This window comes from Chelonus insularis, unplaced genomic scaffold (assembly GCF_013357705.1).
Source record: "Chelonus insularis isolate UGA/USDA-ARS -01 unplaced genomic scaffold, ASM1335770v1 contig_397_pilon, whole genome shotgun sequence".
Classification (NCBI taxonomy): domain Eukaryota; kingdom Metazoa; phylum Arthropoda; class Insecta; order Hymenoptera; family Braconidae; genus Chelonus; species Chelonus insularis.
Genome location: NW_023276552.1, coordinates 1,774,274 through 1,800,006, shown reverse-complemented (window position 1 = coordinate 1,800,006; position 25,733 = coordinate 1,774,274). Strand labels below are relative to the sequence as shown.

Below are 25,733 nucleotides of genomic sequence, written 5' to 3'. Positions count from 1 at the left end.
AGCTTCAATAAATCTTTCATAACGACAAAATTCTAAATCAGGTATAAAAGTCTGATGTTTTTATTTTTTTATCCTCAAATAAATTTCAAACAACAAATAATAATATTATTATAGTCTTTAGAATTTTTTTACATAAAAAGGAAATCGAATTTATTTAAAATTTAAATATGGAAATGATTGATCACTTAAAGATGATTATTTTACAATTAGCATAAGTTTTTATTTAGTTTTATAATCATAATATATATTTTTTCAAGTACTATGAGTTATAAAAAATAAACAGAGGAAGACAAGCGCAGAATCAGATCTCGAGGCAGAGATGCTGCGGAAGCTCCAAGCTACTCTGTAGTTCAGTAGTGCGCGATCGTGTAACGGGAACACGTGCTTTTATCATCTCTAAAATTTACTCCGAATCTGTACTCTAAATCTAGTGAAAGCTTTACCATAGATTGTATATTTTCGCTCTAGTATTCAAAGTAAACCTCACCTCAGTTTTTTTTTTAAATTCAAGGCACGTTCAACTGACAGTTTGACAATGCTGGCTTATAGTAAAGATTTTGAAGCTACATCTGATCCTAACATGAATCCTGAATACACCAGATCATTTGAATCAAATCTTGATATATTTATAAGATTCTTAGGAGTATCTACAGCGATTGGTGAGTCTGAAAAATCAGTTTTTCATCTAGTTAATAAGACTTTGTTATTTAAATAATATATTTTTAAAATTATTTTGATAGAAAATATAATTTTTCTATTGAATTAATTTAATTAGTTAAAAAATTAGTCAGATAAAAAATTCTTATAAAATATTTAAAAAAGTATCGAGGTAAAAACATGCAAATTGAGCTTTTTCAAAATAACGAAGTACATATTATTCATGAATAGCATGCTATAAAGAAACAAAACAAGATGTAATGGTTGAAGGAGATGGAAGAATACTTGGTAGATTGAAGTTGTAGAATGTAGAAGATGTCATTAAAGCATACAGTTGAATCAACGGGGTGCATTTTACCCTACATATCGTGGGGGTTTGATTGGCTGCAATGGTTGTATTTCAGAAGATCCTAATTGAAACAAACATCTAACGAAGCATCTATGCAGGTTTAAGTGGAGTAGAATGTATTTGAGTGAACTTATTCTACATCTATTCAGCATTACAACAAAACTTCGATTCAAGACAAATTCTCATGTTGTTTGACTATTGTATACATAAATTTCATCTACCTTGCTTTCTTCAGTGTGTATACCAGTAGTGCTGGTTTATTCATTCTTTATTCTCGTCTATAAACTACTCACTATACTTTTATTGTACATCAAGCATAAATTTGTCTTTGCATTATTTTAGACAACAAAGAAAGTCATACTTTTGAATCACATTCAGATAATAACAATCTTTAAGTACTTCCACGCATACATTTAGGTCTTCTGAAGTACAATATAAGGAAAATTTGACATTTAATAAATATGAATATGTCTTCTTTTTGTGTACTCATTCAAATAATATACTCCAATTTTTAATATCACTTGTCAGGTTTTTATATTTTATCAGGTTGTATAAAAACGCTTTTTAATATTTTATTTCTTTTATCAAGTTACAATTTTAATCAGGAATATAGTCACTATCATCATCAATAATTAATGTTGCAAGACTTTTTATACAACCCAATAGCACAATATGATAGAACACTTGTCTAAAAGATAACTGTTAGACAGAACATTTAGGGATATGAAATTATTGTAATAAATACAAAGTGCCTAGATGGCCAATCTCAACCATGATAACAAAGTAAATTAGATTAGTTTACAGAGTATTATGTCTTAAAATTGGATAGATTGGTTGAAACATAATTTTATCTGTTAGATTCAAATGTAACCTTAAAATAAATAATAAGGATAGTTTTGTTCTTAAATTCAATCATCGGTTCTGTTTAAATATACGATTTTATAACAGTTTTTTATCAAATCTTCTATCACAAATTCTTGAACAATTTTTGATGAAATTCGAATTCAATTATTATTTATAGTTCATAGTTGGTTTCTTTCTGTTTTATAATGTCACGAAATAAGTTTAGATACTAAAGAAAACAAATAGTTCTCTGGATTACATATTCTATAGCCAAGACTCGAAAATTCTATCGCCAAAAGCATAAATACCCTTGCAGGAAGGAATATTGACGCCAAGTTATATGTTATCGCATAGATAATATTTATTCGCCGGAAAGAGAACTATGTATTTATATTCCAGACATTTGAATTGGGAAAATCGCATCAGTTTTATGTTCCAATAGAAGTAAAAAATATTTCTATATCCTGATGTTTCAAATAGTTTTATTACATTTTATTTTTTTATATTACTTTTGTTATAATAAATTACTAGACAATTGTAAAATTCCGTGTTTTTAATACATTAACGATTATAAAAGACTCATGAAATTCTAGCGGACAAAATTTCTCAAAGTGCTGGTAATTAACGGTAATTGGCGTTGGTTCAATTTCCCTATACTTAGTGACCGAATTTTTTAAATTAGTTATTTTTCCCTAGTAATTTTTAAATAAGCCCAAGTGCACCTTTTGTATTGCATATTACTCGCATGGATTTTTATTTAAGAAAAAAAGTTGAAGAATCGTCTCAAGAGTAGTCTCGATAAGTACTTCCAATACAAAGCGAACAATTCATTGCTGCTCTATTTGTCCAATGGATTTAATCATTTTATTATCCATAGTTACTTTTGCTAGCTAATATTGAGTTACAAGAAAATAATTCCCCAAGAAATAATTTTTTATAGTCGATAAAAAGGCAACTTCAAATACATCAATATTTCTATAAATCCATCTTCATGACGCATAACCTCTAAATGTCTGGGATCGGACCTGATGTTATAATGACCTATTTTATGTCACAAAAAAGTCTTGGTTTTCGCTTATCTTTGCGCGGGAGCCAATTTCTCGAGGAAACCGCGAGACGTGATGTGGAATAGACTACAAGTTTATGTTACACACTTGCTTCTCAAGGATAGCTTGAACTTCTTCATGTCACATATATATCCCAGTAATACGCACTTCAACAGAGACAAGATGATGAGAAAATAGATCACGGGATAATACTCATGATCCGAAAAAAATGGACAATTTATCTTGCAAGCAAACACAATGGAAGCAAACTAGTAAATTTATTTTAGCATCGATACCTTAGTTTGACAGTTTCCTTTTTAAGGTCTTTCATACTGAGCTTTACATCAGAAGAAAGAACGCTATTGGATGGAAATGAAAATTTTATTTTCTAAAATAACATTAACAATTTTTATAAATTACTCTTTTGAAGTTTATAGAATTTACTCCAAGATTAATTGACGCCATTTCCACTTGCATAAACGCTGGTAATGTGCATTCGTACGTCAATATTCCGATAACGGTACTAATATTACTCGTTGAATGTGTATATGTATAAAGGAGATATGCTCGATAAGATCATCTAGTACATTGAACTTCGATGACCAAAGTCAAATAGAGATAAAAGGAAGGTATACATCAAACATACAATGACATAATAATTAGAAAAAAAAAAACAAAGCTTATATTGTTATAATAGTAACATACATCATTGTTAATACTTTTCTTTGAAGTAAGAATTTAATTAACACGTTTTCAAATCATCCTTCAATTCATTTCATTCTTATTAAAATCAGTGAAATTCCTTCAAGTTATTCGTATAATTCGATCACTATTGAATGCTCCAACTAGGAAAGCTCACAATTTGTTTTTCAATTTACTTAGTTTGCTCGATAAATTCAAAGTTGAATTTCGTCAGTTTTCAACTACTTCAAGATTTAATTATCGATCTCACAATAAGCAATATAGCTTCATTTGCTCTGATATATCATCAAAAACAACCATGAAAAATAATAAAACTTTATAGAGCAATATTTTGAAAATAGTTTGACCGATTTTAGCCATCAGATGGATGATCGATATACCCTAAAGTGTTCAAGACCTCAGGAAATTTAGACCAAAACTTGTCAACTTGTTTTCCACGTAGATGTATTGATATTTACAAAGAATATTTTTCAAAACGTAAGATATATTTTTTTAATATCTTAATTATTATATATTATTCAATATATTTATTTAATATTTATTTAGGTAATGTCAGGAAAGACAGCAAAAACAGAGTAAAAATGACAGAATAAAAAAACTATGATAGAACTAAGGTAAAAGACATTTTTAAAAGATAAATAGAAAGGTTTGGCTCCAAGTACGATGAGATAAAAGCTTTCACCGATTGCCAGAAAATACAATGAAACAATGATTTTAATCTTTTAAGTGTGTAGGTATTTCTTGACCATTTCATTGGTTGAAATATAATAAAGGGGATGAATTGACATCTCTATGATTAAAATGATATCATTATGGAAATAAAAATTGAAGATCATAAACAAAGACAAAACAAAATAATATGAAAAGAAAATAGAAATGGAAAAAGGTCAAACATTGATACGAAAAGATCGGTATATCTGTTTGTTAGTCACAAATAACTACTGAGTTGGCAGCAATCCTCCTATTCTAATTAGTTTCAGAATCTATCCTGAACCAGAATCGCATTTACGAATGAAGAGAAAAGCAAAGAGAGTCAAAATAAAAAAAATTACTGTGGGAAATTTACCACAGATTACTATAGAATCCAGAAGAACTAATCAAGAACGACTGTGTGTTCACATGGTCCACATAGTGAATTTGCAGATAAAGCAAAGCTTCAGAGAATATAAAAGAAACGAGTATTAAAACACAGAAAAACAATTGGAATTTCAAATAAATAGATTTTATCTTTCAAATGAATACGATATTTACTAAAAGAATCACATTTGATGTTACAGCATTTGCTGTTTTAATTTTTTTCATGTAAATAAAAACCTTTTGTTAGATACTAGTTTTAATGTGTTTAGTTATATTTTCATCTTCAACATGTCTATAAAAAGTATCTTGAAAACCAACACTTAGATAAAAACTTTTAATTAAAATAAATAATTTATCTTTTATATCTTCAAGCTATTTTAAAATATAATGAGATAGTAATATATTGTGAAATTTCAATGAAAATAATTTTAAATCTAAGTTTGCTTCATATGAGTTCATTATCTAGCGTTAGAACTGTCTAATGAAGCTCCAACAATTCAAACTATGCTGAATATACCCTGATATGCTACCAAAGATGAAGTTGTGAAGAGTTTAAACTTTATTTATGATTTTAGAGTAATGCTATAACGTGAGGTTGCGTTATAGGAGTTTTGGAGAACCCAAAATAAACTCCTCCAAAACTCTTCCTTCTAGTGCATCTAAGATTTACAGTTGTAAAATTATAACTGTACTCTACATCAAGTCACATATTTTATAATGAGCAAAAATATTTTCTAGAGTTTTTTACAATTAGAATCAATAATAATATTAAAATATTAATATAATATGAGACTGAAGGACATGGTCTATTTATTTTTGAAGATGTCTTGCTTGATATAGTAGTTATAAAGGAATAAATTCAGGCCAGGTCTAGCCAGTAATTATTTATTTCATGGGTAGTTCTATGGTAGGAATGAGGTAGTAATAAAATAGCTCAATATGATTATTAAATGTCTGAATAACATTACGTTACACCGTAGGAAAACGTGATCAGGCCTATATTTCATTGCTACTCGGGTCGATATAAATGTAAGAATGAATATTCAAGTTATACATCACTTGTGTTTGTCTTTGGGTTTAGCTAACGAAGGGTGAATAGAACATGTTAGTAATTATGCCAACCACTATGGCAATAATATATTCGACGTGTCAAGGGCCACATTCGCTATTCGTATCAGAGAGTACGACCCCCAGCTAATTTGCCTATGAATCCAACGCGATTACGTTTCTAGCCGACGAATTAGTCTGGATACAAATCACATGAGTCTCTAATAATACAACGTAAATATGTCATTCCAGTAATCTACAACAATTACACTTATCATGCCTATAATGAAACGTATTATTTATCTTGATTTATCATCTGGTTGTGGAGAAGGATGACCTATTGATGTATTCATTTTCTTTCGAGCGATAAATATACGTCAATGTGTTCAACTCTTCCTTAGAGTGACAATTATGTCTCATTCTGGACAAAAAGCCGGAGTTTATGTACAGAAGCGGATCCAAGTCGGTTTGATATGTCATATACATATATAGCACATAAACTATACTGAAAAGGTGAAAGCCTACAGGAAACCGGATGAGGGAATGGCTGGAGATGAGACCGTAAGTGGTGACAATAAATTTCTGGAGAACATTGTGCACTTGAGGTTCACAACTGCAAAGAATTCTGTGCAACGTACTACAAAATCTTATGGTTATTTTGGTCTTAGAAAATTTTTGAGAAAAAGTAATTTGAAAATTATACTTACCCAACATTGAAACGTTAAAATACCTGTACACGAAACCACAGAAGCTTTTAGTATTGATCAGTAGACGATAAGTAGAGTAAGTATACCTTGGGTCAGACGATGTCACAGCTGAAAAATAATATATAGAAAAAACAATATTAAGATTATTTGAGATTTGTTGTTATTTATAAATCTTCCATTTATAATACCTCTTAAAGCTTCATAGACTTGGAATGCTAAATGAGCTTTAGTATATAAGAGAGTCTTGATGTAACAAGTTCCAAATTTGTACGATTGAAATTCCATGGATTGAAGATATTTTTATGTAACTGAGATATCGCTCTCATGTTAGAATGTTCGTCGCAAGATTTATTTGCCTGATATGTGAAAACTTTGTATGTACTTCCAGGATTTGAATTGGATTTATCGAAGCCAAGAACTACTAATACTTGTATAAATCTTAAGGATGTTGAGGGATTACATTTTTCTTTTAAATTCAAGTGTAAAGTATATGTAATTCATTTTTATCCTACTTCATTTCAAAAAATTCATCCAAAACTTATTTTTTTCTTTAAAAGTAAAAACTTTTGAGTAAAATAGTTTTTATTACCGTTCATTATAGAGATAATTTTCTATCTTGAAAATCCAAAGTCAATTATCTCTCATAGTGAAAACTGTATGAATACAACTGTAAATTCAGTACAACTGTGAGTTCTACCTTTTGTTTTCTACAAGAATACAACCAACTATTGAACCACAAACTCAGCTGGCAAAGTTACTGAACTGTAACCGTAAAATGATACCATACAAGAGTTCAAATATTTGAAATATGAAAAATCAAAAAAAACGTAGAAAAATAAATAAATAGATAAATCAACAAAACTGGAATATAAAAAAAAATATCGTTTTATATATAAACTTTTGTTGAATGACCTTATTTGTTTTATTTTTGTGTGTTTTTCTTAAAACCTTGTGACGGTTTTTTGCTTCGTAATAACTTGATTTATTTCCTCGTCACGATCAACCTTATCGGTTTGTCGTAAAATAATGTTCATTCGACTGTACGATCTGTAGTCACTTAGAGGAAAACTGAGAAATAAAAAAAATGAAAAAGTCATAAAAATCTCAAAGATCTAATGTATTTTACGAAATGTCAGCAATTCAAGCTTCCACCACTGCTATTTTTAGTGACATAAACGGTGAAATCGTCACGGTGTGGCAATTGCTAGAATCGTGGAAAAGGGTAAGTTTTCTCTTTTTCATTTCCAGTCTCATTCGTCTAAAGCAGCCCAAGCGTTTCTCTTAACTATAGCTTTCAGTCGTCTCCCTCGAGTACAATGTATTTAGGGAGTGCGATTTCGTTTAAAGTCACGCGAACAATGAGTTCGTTATTTCTCCTCTTCTGATGCTTCTCCAGTTACAGTTTCAACTTGTTTTTATCCTTCATTTTCTTCCTTGATCTTCCATTTCCTCTTCATCGTACGTTCAAATTTCTCAATACTTTTTAGTGATTTTCCTTTCAAACAAACTTTATCAAATATTCTTCTGTATATTTAATTAGCTTCCAATATCAGTAATAGGTTAAATTAAAAACATATTGAATTTCATTTTGATCTTTTGATTCTCAAATGAAATCTACGTCGTTAGCACAATCTTCTTTAATTTAGCTTTTATCTTTTCGTCAAATTGTCATTCTCAAATGGGAATTTCTCTAAAACGTATAATCCAATTTAAATGTAATTAAAAGATAAACTTTTCAGATGAATTTTATGTCCCTTTTGTGTTTATACGATATTCAGATTGATTTAATAAATAAGTTTCGAATTTTTTCCATTTTAAGTATCTTAAATCACAGTGATTATTTAGAAAAATTCTACAAAGTTATTGAAGTTAACGAGTGGGATGATATTAAAAAACTTTTAATAAAATTGCACTGCTGTTAAAGATATTTTGTATTCAAGAATTATTTACAGTCGAACTCCTCTAATTTTTAATTTATGTATACTAAATGTCAATATACTATAGGTTAGTTTATATGTTTACAAATGGCCCCGCCATTTTTTTTTAGAAAAAGTTGCCTCAAGACGTAATAATATTAAATACTATTTTTTTATCATTAATTTACAAATGAATAAATATTATTGATTTTTATTTTCATCTCGTATAAAAGATTGTTTCTAAACCAGTTACATTGCAACGTTGAATAATGTGTTTACAATTATAACCAAGAGCAATTATTTCACAACTGGATGCCATCATTAGTAAATCTCGTTAATATTTTATTTGAAAAAAATGAACAATATTCAACAACAATTTATTTGAATGCCACAAGAATAGAAGCTTGATCGACGCTCTAGTAACCGTAAAACTCGACTCATTTATATGCTAATGAACAACACAAGTTGTCCTGGCTTAACCAATTGGTGACACTCGACACAGCGTGCACTCGACGCTAAACTCCTAGGCATAAGTTTTGTGCTGGTTGCATACCTTTAATGATCGGATGTGCATGCAGCGCATTAGAAGACGTTTATATTCGAGAACCCTTTCGAGAGGGTATTCAATGGTGCTTTATTAATAAATCCGTTTTTGCCTGAGGGACTGCGTCAAAGCATCAATAATCTAAAACGCTGAGAACAGAAAAAAGAAGATCTTAATCTTTAAGAGCTTTCTGTAATGTGACCACTAGTTTTTGACTTTTCTCGTAAATCCAAGCATACTGTACCAAGTATACTGATGTCAAAACCAACATTACGTGCTTTATGCTACAGGATATAGGTAATCGATATCTCACAGGAGGAAAACTATAATAATCAAGCTGTCAACAACACGCACTTCATGTCTGATCGATCATTTTGTTCTATGATAAAAATTATCAAGTTAATTAACGAATGAATTTTTTTTCATATTAATTAATTGATTCACTTCAAAGTCTGTTGAATATTTATTTTATTCATCATGAATGTGATAGTTTCAATTCTTGTCCAAATTATTTCCAATTTTATTTGAATATAACTATCAGTTCAGTATGATCAATTGAACAATTTTATTTCAAGTGGGTGAATGAAAGAGTGCGAATAATTTTTTACTGTGAAATTTTTGCGAAACCTGCATTTTTCGCTCTCTTCGTGGTTGGACGAATAAATGGGACGGAAGAGCGTACGGAACTACGTTTGTGCACCAACTTCCGAGAGGTGGCAAACGTGTTGGAGTAGGATACAGGAGTACGTTTCAAGTGATGGAGAACAAAGATAGAAGAGGAGAAAAAGCTTGATGAAGACTGGAGTAGGGGGATGAAGAATTTGTTGCTCGTAATCAAAAGCTCTCATCATGGCAACAAAAGTTGTTAAATGCTACATCAAAAAAAAAGAAAATTGAAAACATCGAAAGTAGATATTTGACAATAAAGGATCAATGAATAGAAATTGTTTTAATATGTTCATGCAAAGTCATTTTTCAACTGAATATTACTAACACTTTGACTAATTCAATGCCAATGAATGAGCAATTGATTATAAAATGATTTATTCTTATCCAATTAAAAGCTCATCGAATTTAAAAATGTCTGAATGTTTGAAAGAATTATTAGAATGACGTCTTTCATAAGAATTTCTTATATTTGATAAGTTTCTTACAAAGTTTTATTCAAGTAATTATCAGAAATCCCGAGTTCCAATATTTTTCTCAAAAATTCATAGCTAGGCTCTTGAGAATCATTTTTGTGGTAAACTTAGCGTTAAATTTGCGTTCTAAATGGCTAAAGTCGTGCTTTGTTTCCTCACAGATACCCCAAAGGTTTAAATTAAAAGTCATCCTTAAAGTTTCGCTTAACTCATATTCATAGTTCTTTTAGTTTTTTTTTTCCTAAAAAGATTTATATGCATACAAAAAAGCTACTTTTATTATGTTTTATCTAATATTTTGTTGAAATGATGATTTATTTGCTAAGAAGTTGCCAAGTTAAGTAAAACTACTATTACACTAGTATTACTATGATTCAATTAAGCTAAGAAGTTGAAAATTGTTTGATCGTGAAATTGAACTATGATGGAATGGAATGAATTTTTTAATTGTACTTTAATTAACTACGATAACGTCAATTTTAATCTATTAAAATTTCTGAAGCATAATATTACAACACATAATAGTTGTGGTGATTACTCTTGGTCGACTTGGTATGTTGAACAGCAGGATGGAACAAGAGAGCAGAAACTTGACTATAAGTTAATCTACCACACTCTTACTATTGTGAAGATATTGTATAGATTGTATTCTATGTGGCCATGATAGAACATGGTAAACCATGTGCACATCATGGATTTTGTGGTCATATGATCATTAAAAGCCAACTGATGTTCATGAATACATGTTAATGTTGGCTTAACTAAGCATCCTTATATCTCGTTGAAGTCACGAGCAGAAAATTCACTATTATGTCTTCATTTTAACTCATTATTTATCGTGATATATTTCAATGAATTAAATAAATTTCATTTGATGACAATTAAACGATTTCTGTTCCGCATCATAATTTCACTTTTTTTTTCTTGCTGACAAGAGATAGTAAACATCAACCTTTCAACTTGTCTACTGGGGATTATATCACAACTTGACGTTATCTCCAAACACAATGAATAAAAAAATTCTTGATAATAAATTCATCAGACCGGTAATTTATTCATTAAAGAATAATTCAATGAAAAAAGGTTTATAAGAAAGAAGAAAAAAATTTCTAGAACTCATGTACATAACTTGGATTAATTTCCATAGTTACACAAAATTAATAATATCATTGTAGTATTGATCTTGAGAACATTATATTCAATAGATACTTATTATTTTTAACTTTTAATATACGTTAAAATGTATACCACTAGTTTATTAAAATTTTTATAGCCTGCATAAAGTGTTATTTAGACTAATGTATAACATCGTTTTATAGCTTATTAGTAATTAGAATTAACGAGTCTACACCACACATAATTTTGCTACATAAAAGGTAATAACAAAAAATTATATATTATGAAAACAAATAGGGTAATTAAATCAATATTTGTTCGGGCTGCACTAGCTGCTGTTATAAAACAAGAAAAAAATTATTTCTCTAAAAGGATGGCTATTTACATAAAATTAGTGAGACGTGTAACAAGCATATAAATGCTGGATATTTGCTAGGACTAATATTCAAATGCTTAGTCATCCATGCATTTCATTACACTGCTAGTTAGCACTGTTCAATGTTTTAATCTACAAATTATCATCATGCACCAATAATAATAATTTTATAAAATTTTACTTGCTTCCAATTATAAAACAATAATTTCTGCTGGTAATTGATCATCCATAGCTCGCCAATAATTAGCAGTTTTCAAGTTTAGAATGATGTTCTTGATAAAAATAAATTATCTAATTAGTTCATCGAGCAAACCATTTTTATGTAATTCAATTGGATTAGGAACAATTTCGAATTTGAGACTTGGGTATGAAGCTAAGATAAAAGTATCTAGGTCATTAAAAATCAATATTTAACTTCTACGTAATTATACAAAAAGACTGAAAAGGACTGATAACTAATTTTGATGCATTCATGCATGAGATTCAAGAACGATTCTATTAGAGGACTTTACTTTTTTTTTCAAACTTATTCAAACTGATGGACTTGTCTGAATTGTCACAGTTGTAAGATGAATTTCAACAAAATATTCCTAAAGTTGTCATGAGAATAAGAAAGATGCTAACTTACTTATTTTTAGGATAGAGCTTCTGGCTCTTAGATGGATACAAGAGCTAGTGGATGATTTACATAGTTTGTCCAATTTCTGAAAGCCTTTGCATAGCATTTTGAGAATAGTGTTGTCACAACAGCTGAGAAATGTAAAATAGCAACGGATATATTAGATTCCATGTATCCTTAACATAAATGAAACATGAACTTCAAAATAATGGTTGAAAAATTACAACATCATTTGTTTTCTAATTACCAGTAAAGTACTCTGATTATCAAAGAATATTTTATTACTTCAAATTATACTATTAAAAGGGTTCATTGAAAACTTGAAGCATAAAGTTACTTATCTTAAATCATTGAAGCAGTCGAAAAGTTATTCTAGGAACGGATCTCTTGTAAGCAGTCACACAATGAGCATGTCAAGAATGAGTGGATTACGTTAATCCAAGTTGTCGGTAATTGAACGTGCGGGAGGGAAGAACTGCCAAGTGGAATGAAACCTTAATTATTCTAAAGGCTAAGAGTTCATATAGATGTGTCCTTCCAGGTACTTGTGCGCAAATCCTGTTAAAAAGTCTTGTTGGATAACCGCCAACTTGGACGACAAGCGGAAATAGAAAAATCAGAAAAAAAAAAATCATTTGAAAAAATCATCCAGGAAAAATAGTTATGAATGGCTGTGCCAACTGTGAAGGTTCATTTTAGATAAAATAGGGAAATAAAAATGTAGAATAAAAGAATAGTTATTTTAATTGAAATTATATAAATGAAGTTATTGAATTTTTTATTTAGTATCATTTTCATTCCATTTTATAAAAATAGAATTATATTGATAAATTTGTTGAGATAGAAAAATTTAATGAAATAAATATAGCTTATTCTTAACAAGGACGATGTAAAAAGTTATAATAAGAACAAAGTAAGAAGATAGAAAAATAAAATGAGACTTAATTTGTAGTCGTTTTATTTTTGCTTTTGATATATTCTCATTTTCTACTAGAATAGTTTAAGGATCATATTTTTCATATTACACAGTAGATGTGCGACACCACCTAATATTTCCAGATGAAAAAGTGGTCCGTAGTGGAGAAGAGATCTGAAAATGAAGGAAGAAAAGCACTAAAGGTTCTATGTGCAGACTGTATGAAAGTGTACGACTGACAGAATTCACAAAAAGGACACTTTTTTTGAAAAAGAATAAAAAAAAATGATATCTATCATATATTCAGATGCATGTTCACTTCTTTGTATCTACGTAGCTATAAATAAAAGAGAATATCATGGAGCTCTGTATTAAAGCTTTTAGTTTTTCATTATCTATCATTTCGGACTAATGTGTAAAGAAGGATAATCTTATTTTCTAAAAATCTTTATTATTAATTTAAAATATATTTTACTATTTGCATTTCAATTATTCATTTTTAAAGCTATTATTTATTAATTTGTTCTCATCAATCAGAGCATCAAAGATCACATGCTTCTAAATACTACCTCATTACCTCCTTAGGACTACTCATTACAGGAATAATTATTGAATAATCCTGGTCTTTCCATCTCGTCTGAGCCTTGATTTATGCCCTTTCAAGTGCTATATCAAGTCAGACGTCTCAAAAATTAAGTGAGTCATGTTAGAGAGTCCAAGTTAGAGCTGGATTTAAATTGCTATGTTAGGGATAGTCAAAATCTTTATTTATTGTAACGCAGAAAATCCTTGAACACTTTCGAATATTCTAGGAGCGTGTGATATTTACTATAAAAGCGTAAATATCAACCACAGTTGGTTAGTTCAAAAAAGACCAGCTAAAAAGTGATTCAAGTGTGTGTGTGGGGAGCACCTTTCCTATAAAATATGATAATTTCCTTTCTTGACTATATTTATCAACAAACTATTTTTCTTTATCTAATAAAACCTGCTACGTATTTATTCATGCAAACAAATTGGATATAAAATATGAATTCTATTTAATTTTAATTTTACAAATGTACACGAAATTATTGATGTTCTATGAAGTTTCTGACCATGTGAACATTAAATTGGACAACATATTTATTTATTCACTAAAAATAGAGGCAAACGTCATGCATGCAGCACAACAATTATATCAAATTAGCGTGAACTTTTGAAACAATGCATGATAATCAGCGAAATAAACTGAAATATACCTGAAAAGAGATAAAATATCAACTGTTGCACTCGAAAACTGAATTAACAAGGATTTGTAAATTTAATCTTTACTATCAAGTGATTCTGCTGCTGTAGAATTTGTAACTATTATCTCATATCAAAGATTATGCAAACTATGTTGAATATTCCAACCATACTACTTATAGTTACCTCGGTTTAATAGTCCTTGTTATTTAAGCGAGTAAAGTATTTCCAACAGAGCAATAAAGTTGCCTTAGATACGCGGTCGAACATCAAACCCCTGGAGTTTGATTCATTTACATGAATATCACTTCTTCCTCGTATTTCTCTTGGTTGTGACCACCAACTATCTCCTAATTGTTGTTTATTTTCTCCAACAAAAACTTGACTACTTATCACTGTTATCTTTCTTCTTGCTAAAATGTCTACCCTACTTGCTATAAACAATGTTATAAAAAAAATCTCTTTTTATTGCATAACTTCACCAAGATAAATGTGCCATTAACAGATTCATTATTACAATGTTATTTGCATTTTTTTATGTTTGACTTTATGAATAATAATTCTTATGTTCACATGATCATAAAAGCTTTCATTCTCCTTAATCAGAAGTTTTATTTTGTTGGAATAATTTTTTTTTCAATAGATAGTTTAGATAAAAATATCATTTATAAGAGTATTAATATTTGATGATATTTTTTTTTTTTTTTAGAGAAAACATTTGAAAGGAGCACTTTCTTAAGTAATGAATAAGATATTGAAAGGGATCATAGATAGTCAATAAGAGGATAACATTGAAATTTTAATCTCCCAGGATATTTTTCCACTCGTTGAGGGTATTCCCATGGAACTTATACGGTCCTTGATTCAGGATTAAATAAAAAAAATTGAATTTACAAAAAACTTATTTAAAACCATCACTCTACAAATCTTTTTATTTTATACATGAATCTAAAAATATTTGAAATTCAAATTTATATTTATCGTTTAATATTTTAAGTTTTATTAATTTTTTTTAATAAATTTTTATTTTAAAACACTTTATCGCGAATTTATTTTATTTCCCTGAGGTGTAAATAAGTGACCCGGATTTGCACTCTTTTATTATCATGTAAATATTATTCACAATAATAAGTAAAAAATTTTAATATCATCATAAACGAGATTTTAAAGTTTTATTGAGTGGAAAATGTATGCATTACAGCTCTTAGTACAATTGAAAAAAAAAATACTCTGATTTTTCTATTGAATATTGTCAGTGACTTGGATGTCTTTCTATAGAAGAACTGCATTAAGTATTGTTACAATAAAAGTTGAAAATCTTCTCAAGCCAGTGGAATTTCTTCTAAAGGAAGATTCTATTTTCTCAAGTGATTTATTTAAGATATCATCTGAATGTAAAATTAATTTTTGGAGCACTGGTTAATTTATAGTTCGTTAAAACTAGATGCCCGTTAGGGCTAAAAGTTATAGATCATTCGAAGCACGTTGGATATATATTATCACTAAAACTTTAAGTTGAGTTGGTCTACACTGTAGACTCCAAAGCCACAAGTTGTTCGTTTCAGGTAAGACAGATAGATCAAATCAGAAAAGTTGCCTCCAAGAACTTTTCTGTTCTTAATTTTTTCATTTTATTCACTTTGAAATTTTATTGCTTCTTTCCATGAGTTTATGTGACGATGGAAGTTGTATTATTATAGGAAATTTAATCATTGCGGCTGTCACCGGTGAAAAAACTTATCGGAAATGAATTTTTCCAGGCTTTCGATGTTTCTTCTGACATCCGAGTAGAATAATTGAATCTAAAATCATTCGAGAAATCTTGAAAAACTTTAGCCATCTTGATTGAAACTAGAACTTGTTCATGAGTACGTGTGAAGTAATATCAGGCACTAAGAAATAATAAAATACACTTTATCATCAGGACATTTGTTTTCAGATCACAAAGCAATGTATTCCGCCTCAAAAGACAAAACATCGTTTGTGCGCATGCCCAGACGCGTGCTGTCTTTCTCTACGAGAGAATGTTACTTTCCTAATCTCAAAACAAAACAAACTTTAATTTTGGACGATGAAATAATAAAAAATAGTTTGTTAGCCATGAGAGTAAAATAAAATATCCTTACCTGGGATAACTTTATCCCTACATTCTCATCTTCGATTTGGAATGCAATTCTACATTTAGGTTAGAATATCATACTTTGCTTCCCCGGTTAACAATCTACTATTTTTTTCATTGAAAGTATTTATTTACAATTCTTCTAACGGTTGAAGAAACTTTTATCCAGATAAATCGTTTTTGTCCAGGCTTATTATGCTAATAGCTTGTTAAATTACTTAGTTAATAGTATATTATATGTGCAATCAAAAAGTACGCGCGTTCAGAGCGAAAATAACGTTTTAGATATACGTGTTATGCCTCGGGGAAATCACGAAGAAAATTCGTGCGACAACTACGTGTCAAGTATATCAGCACCATTAAAGTGTTGGTGCATTTACACGATGATTTATGAGTTATTGTATCTTGTGTTATTTATTGACATTCATGTGAAAAATGACTAGAAAATGGTTGTAAGGTTTTAGAACATTTTTAACTGACTCACAAGGATATAAGGCGTCTTCTTGGCAACAGTGACGTGATATTTTATATACTTTTTATGTTGACTTTAACCAGCAATAAATATCAATTATATTACTTTGATGAAATTAATCAACATAACTATGAGAGATTGTTGACATTTTCTGAAGCTAAAAAAACGTCAAATTAAACAGAAAACTCATTTTGTTGTCAACAAGACGTTTTCTTAAATTAGAAATTAATTTCCCGATTAATTAAATTGCTGGGTATAAAATCTTACTGTATAAACAACATTCTTATTTCAGTGTAGACTAAAAATAATTAAAGTGTCAACGTAGTTTGCGGGGTAAATATGTACTGGAATTTTCTCCCATGAAATGTTTTGTTCATTTTAGAATTTCTACGATGGAAAATAGTGAATCATTTACTTTTAAAAGCGGAAATTAATGTACTTTGTAATTGCGGTGTACGAAGACTAACCTATTTATCCAAAATCTAATAGCAAGAATTATATCATGTACATTTATTTGGCATAAAAAATTTCATAAATTAATTACAATATTACTTAATTTCAAACAAGTGTGCATTTCAGAATGATTGTGCACACAGATTACATGCTATTTTATTTTGTGAACAATACTACAGAGGATTTATCTTATTTAATTACTCAGTATTACCAATTGTTCATTAGAGATTAACAATAGCAGTGACACAAATAATGTAACTTTACCAATATTAATTATTCATTCACTCGAATTAATTTATTATAGCTAATGATCCTAATTATATGATAATAGACTTAACGATATTTACTTTGTGTTGAGGTATAATTTACTTAAGAACTCGAGACCAGTTGTTCGATAAATGATTCACAAAATAAACAATTGGAATCAAAAGAAAGCTAAAGTCACCATGTATATATGTGGAGCAAAAGTTTCTCTGTTCGTTTTATTAGAGGACAAAAATTGTGCAAAAATATATATGATCTGATTGAATAATATTTTTCAATTTTGTAATATTTTCTATTCTCCATAATGTTTTTCAAACTTTTTGTAATACTTCTTCTTTACTTTCAATGTTATTTTTGCTTCCCATGGGTTGATCCCACATTTGGAGATATAAATCTATCAGGAATGGTAACGATTTTTGCTCAGTGTCCAGAAAACTCTGATTGCAATGATAAAATTAGTAAATATCAATGTCAAGGTTATGTTATTCATCCAAGTATTGTGCTGACAATTGCAGATTGTGTACCAGAGTAATGTTTTACATTTATTTAATTAAAGTTTATTATTTTTCTGTAAATATTTAAACATCAAATTATTATTTATTCATTGCTAATAATTTACTTAGAAAAAAATATAAAAAGTTGGTAGAGGTACGTGTGTATGATTGGGAAAAATATCCTGATGTAAAAAATGAAACTCCATTTATTGAGAGAAATTTAGCAAAAATAATTCACCACCCATTTTACAATAATTCCGCTGGAGAGTCTAATATATATAATTTGGTAGTGCTAATTCTCGAAAAGCCAATTCATTTAGCAGCTGTAATAGAATTACCTGAGCTTGGACGTAATTACAGTAATGACTGCACTTTAATTCATCTCAAAGGAGATATGACAAAAGGTTTGCAAAAAAATATTAATATTGATTACTTGGTTATTTTTTTTTATCTCAACTAAGAAATTTTATTTCATTTAATGGAACTTAATATTATACAGGTCTCAGTGAACAGAGATATTTCACTGGAATAATAAATGAATCCCATTGTTTTGACTTAATAAATGCAGCAGAATCAAAAAATCGACACAACACTCACAAAAATGTTTTATGTGCTGCAAGTGAAAAAATATTTCCATGTGGAGTAAGTTGAAAGAAAAACTTTAATTAATAAACAATAGCTTAATCTTCAATATTTTTATTAAAAAATAGTTTCAAGTTTATTAAGATTTTTTCTAACTCATCAACAGGGAAGTCGAGGCAACCCTCTTATGTGCTCGTATCTCAATGATGATACACTCCATGTCCTTAGAGGAATTTTAATAAATAGAAGTGAATGTATAACGGAGTATGTAGATATTAAATATGCTGTTGGCTGGATAGTAGATGTAATTAAAAATCATTTTGACTGAATTTTTTCTTATAAATAAATCAAATACATATACATATATATATGTATATATAATTTGCTGATAAAAATCTCAATATTTTTTTTTTTATTATTCTTTCAAAAATTACTAGTTTATATTCCACGTATATTTGGTAGCATATGTGAAATATTAACATAGAAATCTAGGATTATATATTATACCGCAGATAGTGGACGTGCTGAAAATATGCACGATATAAATTTTATCTCACATTATATTCATTGTGTTTAGTTTATTTTCATTTAATCGATTTAATTTAAAAATTATTCGCTGTTACTTCGATCATATTTTATATTTTTTTAACATTTATTACCTTATTCACTTAAAGTCCATGAAACAATATAAAACCTACTTTTTATTTAACTTCAGAAAAGTAAATAAATTAGTTTATTTGTCCTGCCAACACACTCCCAATAAGGGAGGTAACTTCTCACATTATTCTACTGACAGTTTCAACAACTCCAAATGTAACTCGTGTGTGGTCTTTCATAAATGCAGCACATCAAGTGACATACTTAGAATAATTAAACAGAATGTGATATGCTTCTTTTTGTTCTGCTAACTAAGAAGTCAACACAGATAAGCAAACTCTTTAAAAAATTAAAAGTTAAACGAAATTTTTAAATTTATTCTTGATGAGTAAGAAATACATTTTCTATTAATTAATTTTAAAAAATGTTTGAACAGTAAAATCTAGGTTTATCTCCAATGCAAATGGATATTGATTTTCAAAATAAACTTTTTCAATTCCATCATCCTTTCTTAAATATTAAATAATACTCTAACGTTTATTTTCTTTTATTTCCATAGTGTTATCTTGTGGCATATCTACTGAGAATACTAACCCAATTCAGAACATAGTATACAAATGTAAAGAAATAGAAAATGCATTATTCATAAAAGTAACCAACGAAATTTTAATAAATATAAATTCTTATTGTATCTGAGACGTAGTAATATAGACGAATGAACGATGATAATATTTAAGAAAACTGTTTGAAGTTATACAATTTTCATATAAATGATATTTGTTAAATAATATCGATAGAGTTGAGCGAAAAACCAAAAAAAGTGATTGAAAAATAACATGAACCAGGTGAAGGTGCGGAAACTTTGGTCGAACTTACAAAAGAGGGTCTGATGTTTGGTCTTGTAGATTTTGTGATTGGGAAGTCATAACGATTGAGCATCTTCTGTGCTGTAGTCAGAGTAGTGACATTGTAGCTTATATTGAAAGATGGTGTAAGGGTATGAGAGAAGATATGTTAAAAGAATCAGTTCTTACTCTCCTGAACAGAGCTATTGATGAAACAATTTAAAAAGAGCAAGGTTGGAAGTGAAGTAAGGTGTGTTGATTGTAGTCTGTATTTAACACAGTGTACTATATGTTGTATGGAAATTGTAAAAGCTCATATGAGCATGTAATAAAAATAAATATTGTTAATATCGATTTAGTTTAAACAGCATATTACAATAAATGATAACCATTCAATTAAGGATGAAATAATTTGTTTCAGTTGTTTGCGGTGTTGGAGCGGATGTGGCATATCATCGACATATCATGGGTTATTACGTTACGTGAGGATAATTCAACATGCACTTGTAAATCGATTCACGCACTATCACCACGTCCATTCTCATAAAATGCAAAAATATACAACATTTTTGTTGATAACAGTACACGACTCATTCCAAACTGAATATTGAAATATCAAACTGACTAAATCCACTAAATTTTTTTTTTAGTTAAATATGACAATACATTTAAAGCAGCTCATTGGTTTTGTAATCCATATTGTTTACTATTACTCTATATTTTAATACATTAAATATAAAATATAGTATTACTTTTCTTGAATAATTTATCTTATATATTGTTCATCGTTTATTTTAGAGTGGCATCAGCTATGATTTTTTTCCTCGAGATTACTTGGGCTATCACACTCTTCGTCCAGATTTGTTTGAGGTACGTGAGTTGCATTTTATAAACCATGTTAAGATTAAAAAATTTTTAAAGAAAGAAAGGCAATCTAAATGCTATATTAGAATACGCAATATGAATATTGTTCTAAAAATACAAATAATAAGAAAAAACGATTAATATTAAGATAAATATATATCAATACTTTTTGCAGGAACGACGAGACTTATTGTACCCGGTGCTGGGCATCCGTTTTAACTATAACGAAAGGCTGGTATAGAGCTTTGTTCTATCTTCCACTGTCATGTATTTTGGCATGGAAACCACACAACTTGTGGCTCTCCTTTGTTGCTGGTAAGAGAGAAAAAAGCAACAATTCTCCCCGGTAGTTCTTAATCTTCACTCAGACGTTTATTTCCAAGTCTCATAATGAAAAAAAATCTAAATAAAAAATGAAATAAATAGAAAGTCTAAATTAAAATAAAGCACCATGGGAAATTAAGTGTAAGATAATCCTATACATATATTTATTCTTCCTACAGCTGGGCTTTTAGCGGCTTTATCTTTGCTCCATATTATATCATGCTTATTAAGTCGAAAACGTTTTATCCGTCCTGCCAGAGATACTATGGGTGAAAGTCTTTTAAGTACAAGACCGGAATTATATGACCGATTTGAAGAAGTTATAGTAAGTAAATGAATTGTGAAATTAATTATTTCATCATAAATAATTTTATTTACAAATAAAACTCATTGAGATTGTTGGAGTTTTACACAATAATTAAAATTCTAAATTAAAGAAAAGTTTCTTCACGACTAACTTACCAAAAATTCTTTAGTTCTTCATATAGACTCAGCTAAAACCTCTTTTAACTTTTAAACTCCTCAAATTCCAACAAAAAATATTCTCTAGCTGAAGATGCTTTTCGTCTTGAAGTCACGAAGGCCCTAGTTTTTGTCACAAGCATCAAACTCGTTAATAAGTCCTTCCTCCTAGAACCATTTTCATAAGTTAATTGTAAACTTTACGATTAATAAATGAATAGTGTTTGTAATTAAGTTTGAAATTGTAGTAAAGTTAATTAAGAAATAAGTTTAGATTACATCAAAATATAATAGACAGGACAACAAAAAAAGAAAATGGATTAACTCAAAATAAGAGTAAAAAATAAGATAATTTAGACATTGAAATAAACATTTTAAATTCGTTGATACCTAATTGATAATATAATCTATTTTGTCAATATTGAACACACCAAACAAAATTATTTCCAGGTATCTGAAGTGTTGGATGACGGGATTTCCGGTCCAATTGGTCGACCAGGAGACAGCGATGCAGAAATATGACATGAACGTCAGCCCTCATGGGCAAGTGAAACAGATGAAGATAGTGAACCTGAGCAAAGGACTTGCCAGATTGCCACTTTATCCTAGTTAGAACTAAACGATGTAGACACATCGATTTTAACATCGTACTCAAGGCTACCTTCAAATTATCAATGTGTAGCAAAAGAAGCGAGTAATGAAGGTGCCTTAAGATTACAAGTACGAAGTTTACATGTCGATAGTTCTCAAAACTCCTACAAAATTGTCAATTGAGTATAAAAATATACCAGCCCAGTAATTTGGAAGATGAAGGCGAAATTTTTTACAATAAAAATTCAAATATGTGAATATTGATAAAACTATAAGATACTTAATAATAACGAAAAAAAAAAAGATGACAAAGAGAATACTTTTCTCTTTGGTGAAGCAGAAAAACATTTATTGTATGGCAATTTTATACGTAACATTGGATAAAAGTAATAATCATAATAGATATAATAGTTAGGCAATGTATACTCCATTAAAATATTGACATAATGAACTATAAAATTTCAATTGCTATTATTGTATATTATAATATATTATGTGGTATGAATAATGTATTGAATAAGCTATTAAATTATTAAGTTTCTGGAGAAATACTGTAATTATATTATTATAAAATAAAAGAATTATAAAATTAGTGACTCTAATTATTGAATTTATAGATCAAACAATAAATTGTACTATTTATTTTTAATAACGTTAAATTATTAAATAGTTCTTCTATTATTAGGATAATTCAAGTACTGTGTATACACAATTATATTATAAATAAAATCTGATGGTGTTTCGATTGTACAATTTGTTCAATTATAATAAATATATAACTTCACAAGTCACAGTTATTTAGTTAAGTCAAGCAAAAAGCGTATTATTGCCATTTGAATATTGTCACAGACATTTTGAATATAATTGGCACTGTAATTTCATTAAATTACATCCAGGTTTTCCAGCAATCCTAATTCTTGAGAAATAAAAAATTTTCTATATCGTGTTCCTAAGTCCTAAAATTTTATTATTTCATAGAATTGTCTATAATTCAATCTGTTGATAAGAAATCACTTTTTACATCTAGTAATGACTCTGTATTCTTTGGCCAAAAACTGAGTTTATCTAAAATTTTCATAAATAATGGATTTCCGCCCAGTCTTTCGACTTCTTTCCTTGCTTTCTTATCTAGATCTTCTAGAACAGACCTTGTGTAGACAAATGATCCAAACTTCTCCAATAAACTGACACAATATTTTTTTACTTCTACGTCAGTAGTTCTTTTACGTAAAATATCTATTTTATTATTAAGAAAAATCTGTTAGTGGTTTATGATCAAAATTATCTTGTTTATAAAAATAGATAAGTGATGGTCAAATCTACTGGAATGAATATTATTTTAAATACCTATGCATTATCAAGTCATCAAGTAAAAATGTATAATAAATAAATTATTTAAAAGGATACTTATTACTTGACAATCCTCAGGATGTGTTTGTATTGCATGGATTATTGGAAAACTAAATTTCCCTTCAGATAAGTCCTCACAAAAACTTTTACTATCCGAATACTGTAATGTGAAAATTTATTTGCGATTAAGATAACGCATTGGACTAATAATACATGGCAAGAAAAATTCCGGAAAAATTATTATTTAATTTAATTTAAAAAAAATAAATAGACTAAAAAAGTTTAAATTACCAACTGAAAATCAGAACATTAATCATTTTTATAAAATTGCATTCATGTCAAATTTTATCATATAACTTATGAAAAATTTACCTCTTGCATAACTAAATTACAGTAGTCATCTCTTATTTGAAAATATAATCCTAAAATACCAGATAACACTGAAAAGTCTTCCTTACAATCTGAGAACAACTGCATGAGCCTTATGACTAAATTAAAAAGGCCACCTGTCTCTGAAATAAGAATTAGATAATGTAAATAAGCAATTGAGATTAAATAAAATAATTTTTCTTATTACTTCTTAATGTCATATCTCTGTAATCATCTTCAGTGGGACAGAGGTAGTTATCTCGCCAGTAAAGTTCAAGACCTTGACCCCTGTGAAGCTCTAATAGCTGCTCAGTGAAAATTTTTGAAGCCTAGGAGCGAATAATCACTAGAATAGGGTCACTTTTCGTTGACTATAGACTTAATCTGCGACCCCAATGAAATTCACGTACCTCCGGATGATTCAAAGCTATAACACGCTCGAGAGCAATAAATATCCCATAATTCGCTGCATTAATTGTACTTGCAATTCCATAAATTGAATGAGCTACTGGAATGCCTCGTCGTAAAACTGAATTATCCTGAATGTCATCTAATCTGTAGAAATATTTTATTTTTCAATATTACTTCTATTTTATAAATTTCTTTGAATTAAGAATTTCTTTACCTACGTGTGCGTGGTGTGATTATATTTGTGTGTAATTAACAGAATTAGAAAAATATCATTATTACAAAAGTAAAGGTAAAAATTTTTATGATTAACTAATAGCAAGAAAATACAAAGAAGTTGCTATTTCCCAGACTTACAAGAGGCTTGAAGTATGAAGTATCTGTACAAGTTCACCAATCGCATTCATTTTAGTATCTGGAATTTTCAACCAACAGTTCATAGCATGTGCTAATGCAGCCCTTATTTGTTTACCAGGAACTTGAAGGATATAAATAAAAGGTTGAAGTAATTTCTGCAAATTAAACATTATCATTATCATTTTGTATTACAAAAATTTTATATTATTATCGGTATTGAAGATTAATCCGATAATAATGTTTCATTGATATTCAATAAATAAATTTAATTTAAATACTACACGAAAAAATCACGTAGTATTGCATTTAGTTATCACTTAAAAATACTGATTATTTACATTATCTTGGAAAACATGAATGATATATTATTTTAATATCAGTTAAACATTGACGATAAATGGAATTAATTATTAAAAATTATATAACGTTAAATGATAGCACTTTATCGATCGTCAAAGAAAACAATAATTAAATATGAATTGAGTTTTTTTGTAACTGATAAAGAAAATTAACACTTTAATTATTCTATTTCTTTGTTACAATACTTAAACGATAATTCATATATGCAAAAATGATAAAAAATAATTGATTTTGTTGAAAAATTGTTTATGTTATAAATTATTATACCATAATAATAAAATACTAACCTCATCCTGTTCTTTATCTCCACTAAACGAGTACGGTATAGATTTTTTAACTGATTCCATAACTTTTTAGAAACAATTGCTTATAATTTTATAAAAATTTACAATTCACAATGAATTGTTATCAAAGTTTGCCTTTAATTATAATTCCGGTTATGTACACTTGACATTAGTCAAATGACATGTAAACGAGTATGATGGTCGTGTTAGAATAACATGAATACGAAAGAAAAATATACACGATACTCGCGGCA

At 28.7% G+C, this 25,733-nt stretch overlaps 2 protein-coding genes across 6 annotated transcripts; one reads left to right on the top strand and one right to left on the bottom strand.

Annotated features, from left to right (window-relative positions):
- The first annotated feature begins 367 nt into the window (after nucleotides 1–367).
- On the top strand, nucleotides 368–22,899 carry LOC118067693 (uncharacterized). 5 transcript variants are annotated; one of them, XM_035084573.1, is made up of 8 exons: nucleotides 16,404–18,120; nucleotides 18,216–18,490; nucleotides 18,586–18,728; nucleotides 20,532–20,592; nucleotides 20,909–20,980; nucleotides 21,150–21,289; nucleotides 21,478–21,623; nucleotides 22,211–22,899. In XM_035084573.1, exons 3-8 carry the CDS (start codon nucleotides 18,722–18,724, stop codon nucleotides 22,280–22,282), a joined length of 498 nt encoding a protein of 165 aa, XP_034940464.1. In that variant the 5' UTR covers nucleotides 16,404–18,120; nucleotides 18,216–18,490; nucleotides 18,586–18,721; the 3' UTR covers nucleotides 22,283–22,899. The 5 variants fall into 5 exon arrangements, with proteins under 5 accessions (XP_034940463.1, XP_034940464.1, XP_034940465.1 ...); XM_035084574.1 differs by having other exon boundaries at nucleotides 16,404–18,490; XM_035084572.1 differs by lacking the exons at nucleotides 16,404–18,120; nucleotides 18,216–18,490; nucleotides 18,586–18,728 and adding an exon at nucleotides 368–659.
- qm (quemao) lies at nucleotides 22,838–25,729 on the bottom strand. The gene is made up of 7 exons (XM_035084569.1): nucleotides 25,483–25,729; nucleotides 24,836–24,990; nucleotides 24,481–24,625; nucleotides 24,279–24,399; nucleotides 24,074–24,213; nucleotides 23,759–23,861; nucleotides 22,838–23,587 (listed from the first exon to the last, which is right to left on the bottom strand). Exons 1-7 carry the CDS (start codon nucleotides 25,540–25,542, stop codon nucleotides 23,343–23,345), a joined length of 969 nt encoding a protein of 322 aa, XP_034940460.1. The 5' UTR covers nucleotides 25,543–25,729; the 3' UTR covers nucleotides 22,838–23,342.
- Between the last annotated feature and the right edge of the window lie 4 nt (nucleotides 25,730–25,733).